The sequence below is a fragment of the Silurus meridionalis genome, chromosome 15 (genome assembly GCF_014805685.1).
Source record: "Silurus meridionalis isolate SWU-2019-XX chromosome 15, ASM1480568v1, whole genome shotgun sequence".
Classification (NCBI taxonomy): Eukaryota; Metazoa; Chordata; class Actinopteri; order Siluriformes; family Siluridae; genus Silurus; species Silurus meridionalis.
The window spans coordinates 21,095,320-21,100,446 of record NC_060898.1 but is presented as its reverse complement, the minus strand read 5'-3'; the positions used below and the strand labels follow the sequence as shown (position 1 = coordinate 21,100,446).

Genomic DNA, 5,127 nt, shown 5'->3' with positions numbered 1-5,127 from the left:
ATTGAGTCGCAGACACACACCTGACTCGAGTGTGTAGAGAAGGTGAGATAAATTGGGAACGCAGGCAGTGGGTCAAACCACTGTGAGGAAGAGGAGGGGGAACTCAACTGTTTCTACATTTCTAAGTTTCTACTTACCCAATTATTTAGGTATACATACATATATTTTTTTGTACAATAGAGAGTGCGATATTTTTTTTACAATCTTTGGATGGGGGGCGCAACCCTCCGATTGGGGGCGGATAGGGAGTTCGCCCATGCGACAGGTAGAAAAAGAATGGATGACTATTTGACGACTCGTTCTTCTGAGTCACATTAAAGACTCGTTCAAAATGAACGAATCGGTCATAAACGACTCATCACTACTTTTCACCTCTTCAGCACGGTACGATTCAGAAAACGTTGCGTTGCGCTTCACTTTCAGGAATAAGCCCCGCTGACGCAAAAAAAAACAACAAATGAAATTGTTCAAATGTCTAACTTTAAAACATTTTATTTTGCGTTTTTCTTGAAATAAAAGACAGTTTGCCTAAAACAGTTCTATCTGCACCACAGCGCGTTTCAAAATCGCGCTAGCTGATTGGCTGGAAAGAAAATTTGCATATCACGTCGAATGCGTCAATGTTTTTAGGTTTACTTAATTTTAACCTAATGCTAGGTGACTTACGTTTTTTAAATTTTTTTATATTATTTCACACATATATATTGATAATCACTTTTTAATATGTTTTTAAACTGCAAACAATGATATATGTTAAGTAGAGCTAAAACTGTCGTAAAATGTAAATTGTTTGCGTTTAATTTATTTATCTTTATGAATAATATATAAATAACGAATCGTTTTTTCAGTGCATACCACAAAAATGTAATTATCGGCAGCCCCGCCCCCTTGGTTGGAAGTCACGTGACCAGATACACTATGCAAATGAGTTCCTATTGTGACGTCATTGCATCTATAAAGTGCTCCTGTAAGTCAGAATCCTCATCAGTTTGTGACAATTAGCGACACAAGCAGCAGCAAAATACAGTGTCTTCACTGACAAACAGCGATTATAAGTTTTATATATTTTATAATATATATATATTTTTTTTAAATAATAACTGGTAGGTAGCCTGAGAATGAATATATATATATATATATAAACAGATAAACATCACTTTTCTACTTTGAAAAGAGGATGGATTGTGAGAAAGTAGAAAAGTGATGTTTATCTGTTTCAAACTGTAGGTTTGGTGTTTTTCGCTTTTCTTCACCACTGAAATGTCGATTTATTATATTTTCTAGGTAAAATGAATTTCAAACTCGCAACACTATATGTGGGTGATCTGCACCCTGAAGTGACAGAAGCCATGCTTGTAGGAAAATTTAGTCCTTCAGGCCACCTTCACTCCGTCCGGGTCTGCAAAAAATGGGAGACCGGCGCTTCACTTGGCTATGCATATGTCAACTTTTACCAGCAATCTGATGGTAATTCAAACCACACCAAACTTTATACACTATTTCTACATTTTACAGCCTATTTAATGCTACAGGTGTAATTTCAGTATTACTTTACTCCTGTATTACATGGGATATGGTTATTTTATATGCCTTAAATACAATTTCAAAGAGTTTTTTTTCCTACCAATATATACCAAATTTGTCAATTTGAATTTTCAGTCTTTTTTATTGAAATGAATCACCTGTAATGAATTTTGTTCCCTCAGCTGAGCGAGCATTGGAAACACTTAATTGTGTGTCCATTATGGGGAAGCCAATGAGAGTCATGTGGTGTCAGAGGGATTCCACCATAAGGAAGAGCGGCGTTGGAAACCTGTTTATTAGAAACTTAGATGTGGAAACAGATGACAGCACGGCCCTTTTTGACCTTTTTTCATGCTTTGGGAAAGTTCTGTCATGCAAGGTTTGAGCTTTGTTTGAATCTGAATAACATCTGTATAGCATAATTAGTGTGTTTTTTATACTGAAGTCCTGTATTAGATCTGTTTGATATAAATTGTGTGTGTTAACACTGTGTGTGTGTCTCCTGGAGGTTGTACCTTACAAAACGGGGACAAAAGGGTACGGTTATGTCCAGTTTGAGAGTCAAGAGGCGGCGAATTTGGCAAAGGAACGACTCAACGGCAAACTTTTCAACAACCATATAATGTAAGCTGCTGATAGAAAGGATGGGTTTGGTTATATCAGGGGGTTTTTGTCAACATCATTGGTAATTATTGTGGCGTCAGCATAAAGACAATCAGCAGTGTCTAACAGCAGTCTTTTTGTTGTGCTACAGATCCGTTGAACACTTTAAATCTCGGAAGGAGCGTGATGCAGCAGTGAACTGTCAGAATGAACAGGTAAACACACACATGCTCACACACATGCTCACACACACACACACACACACACACACACACACACACACACACACGCATACATGCTTGCTTACGCACACAATCATACACACAAACAGGTTTGCATGGATGCTGACTTTGCCTTCTTTGCTACAGAAAGAGATTCTGGACCTCTACATAAAGAACCTGGATGAACATATAAATAATGAGTACCTTTACAGGGAGTTCTCCAAATTTGGAACCGTCATAGACGCAAAGGTCAGTAATAATCCCTACATTTTATTTATCTTAAAGTAACTTCTGTCCACTTTCCCTTACTTGAGTGTATGTCCATAATTCCAAAAAGTTATACCCAATCATCCTACAGACCATTAACATCATTAGTTGCAAAATGTTTCTCTAACACTTTTATGTTAATAACACATTTTTCAGACTTGCTAAACCGTCTCAAATGTTTTGAGACGTGTTGCAGCCATCAAATTTAAAATTACCTGATTTTTTTTTCATAAAATGGTTTCCTCTGTTCAAACATATTTTATTGTTTTTATGTTCTAATGTGAATAGAATGTAAGTTTGTAAAATTTGCAAATCATTGCATTCCTTTTTTTTTTATTATTTTACACAGTGTGCCAACTTTTTGGGAATTAGGCTTGTATGAAAAAGATCTTTACTGCTGATTTGTCCCCATAATTAGCCACATTACCATGTCCTAATTTGTCTAATCACTGTCTTTTACAGGTCATAATGGAAAACGGACGATCCAGAGGGTTCGGATTTGTGCAATTTTTATCTGCCAAAGAAGCAGCGGAGGCCAGGCGTCAGCTGAATGGCACAATCTGGGGAAGGAAGCCGATCTATGTGGGTGTGGCCCAGCACAAAGAAGAACGTCAGAGAGTGAAACCAGCTCCGCCTCAAGTTCCAGCTGTTGAACAGAGTCCATCTCCACCTCTGGTTCCAGATGTTGAACAGAATCCAGCTCCACCTCAGGTTCTAGCTGTTAAACAGAGTCTAGCTCCACCTCAATTCTCAGTTGTTAAACAGAATCCAGCACCACCTCAGGTTCCAGCTGGTAAACAGAGTCCAGCTCCACCTCAGGTTCCAGCTGGTAAACAGAGTCCAGCTCCACCTCAGGTTCCAGCTGGTATACAGAGTCCAGCTCCACCTCAGGTTCCAGCTGGTATACAGAGTCCAGCACCACCTCAGGTTCCAGCTGGTAAAGAGAGTCCAGCTCCACCTCAGGTTCCAGCTGGTATACAGAGTCCAGCACCACCTCAGGTTCCAGCTGGGATACAGAGTGCAGCACCACCTCAGGTTCCAGCTGCTAAACAGAGTCCAGCACCACCTCAGGTCCTAGTTGTTGAAAAGAGTCCAGCTCCACTTGAAGATAACTCTGTAAACGAGAAAACAGCTCCACTTGGAGCTAAAGATTTAGTTGAAGTGCCTATTATATCTGTGAGTGAATTGCAGATGAACAATAACAACAACAACAACAACAACAATAATAATAATAATAATAATAATAATAATAATAATAATAATAATAATAACATCCTCTGTCTGCAGGAGGTATCCACAACTGCATCACCTCAACCGCACTTCACCATCTATATGTTGGAATCAAATTCAAATTTTGAAGAACAGTTCCAGATGGCACGTGAGTATCACACACACACACACACACACACACACACACACACACATACTCAAACACACCTGTAAATATACAGGCACCAGCTTTTTTTTTGTTTAGTCTCTCTCTCTTTCTCTTTGCTCTCCTCAGATGATCACCTATTACCTCTAGTACAGAAAATCCACCCATCTGATCCAAATAAATCAACGTGGATGTTGGTTAAAAGTGAAAAGAACTAAGAAATACCAAACATGAACCTGACTTCCTGAATGGCAAAGTGAGCACACACACACACACACACACACACACACACACACACACACACACACACGCTTTGTAGACTAAAGCCACTCTACATTTCTTTTTCAGGAAACTGTAAAGATGCAAGATGCTGAAGAAAGAAAAGAAGAAGTAACAATTAAAAAAACTCAGAAGCAAGAAAAGGAAAAGTCAATTAAAGTCTCCAAACTACATTATAATGTTTTAAAATGGTTTTAAAATGGTTGTGATTCCTGTCATTTTATTCGAACTTAATGAGGAAATCGATTGTGACAAAGTAGAAAATGTAAATATAATATATTAAGCATTTTCCTGGAACCTCCATAAAATTAGATGTAAATGGTTGTGTTTTGGTGTTTTGCACATTTATGTCAACAAATCATGGTGCACAGACTCTGTACTGCAGTTGAAAGTCATTGCTCGGCTCATTTAGAGTATTTGTTGATTAAGTACAACCCTTTTATTTACCAAGAGAATTCTCAGCCGTTGTTGTGACTGCAGCGTGCATTCCTCCGAATGCTAATGATAAGCTAGCTTTAGAAGGACTGCACACAAAGCTAAGTCAAGTTTATTTGTATAGCGCTTTTCACAACAGACATTATCTTAAAGCAACTTTACAGAATTTAACAGTTAAGGTGAATGGTGTGAATTAATCCCTGATGAGCAGCCATGGTGACTTTGGCAAGAAAAAACTAGGAGCTACTGAGCAACTCATAAAATAGCTCAACATTTGCGATCATCACAGATCCAACACCAGCTTCTCCATGCCAGAGCTTTTAAACACTCACGAAGGTCCAGTGTCCAATCCCACATGTAGTGGGATCCAGTTGGCACTGGTACGTCTCTAGATGGTTCAGGATGATTGCGGGGTCAGCATCT

The 5,127-nt window shown here is 38.6% G+C and overlaps 1 protein-coding gene across 3 annotated transcripts; it reads left to right on the top strand.

Moving 5' to 3' along the window:
* Positions 1-334: 334 nt before the first annotated feature.
* Positions 335-4,588, top strand: LOC124398211 (polyadenylate-binding protein 1-like). Of its 3 annotated transcripts, XM_046868293.1 has the most exons (11): positions 355-384; positions 849-967; positions 1,285-1,467; positions 1,707-1,903; positions 2,033-2,148; positions 2,279-2,342; positions 2,496-2,597; positions 3,078-3,791; positions 3,903-3,993; positions 4,120-4,246; positions 4,339-4,588. In XM_046868293.1, exons 2-10 carry the CDS (start codon positions 919-921, stop codon positions 4,206-4,208), a joined length of 1,605 nt encoding a protein of 534 aa, XP_046724249.1. In that variant the 5' UTR covers positions 355-384; positions 849-918; the 3' UTR covers positions 4,209-4,246; positions 4,339-4,588. The 3 variants fall into 3 exon arrangements, with proteins under 3 accessions (XP_046724250.1, XP_046724249.1, XP_046724251.1); XM_046868294.1 differs by lacking the exon at positions 849-967 and having other exon boundaries at positions 335-384; XM_046868295.1 differs by lacking the exons at positions 355-384; positions 849-967 and adding an exon at positions 1,007-1,103.
* The last annotated feature ends 539 nt before the right edge of the window (positions 4,589-5,127 follow it).

What these genes read in the sequence shown, in the direction of transcription:
- LOC124398211 (XM_046868293.1), top strand. Translation starts at nt 919, where the DNA reads ATGCAAATGAGTTCCTATTGTGACGTCATTGCATCTATAAAGTGCTCC. An exon ending in GAACCGTCATAGACGCAAAG is followed by an intron (nt 2,598 to 3,077) that starts GTCAGTAATAAT and finishes TGTCTTTTACAG; the next exon opens with GTCATAATGGAAAACGGACG. An exon ending in TTGAAGTGCCTATTATATCT is followed by an intron (nt 3,792 to 3,902) that starts GTGAGTGAATTG and finishes CTCTGTCTGCAG; the next exon opens with GAGGTATCCACAACTGCATC.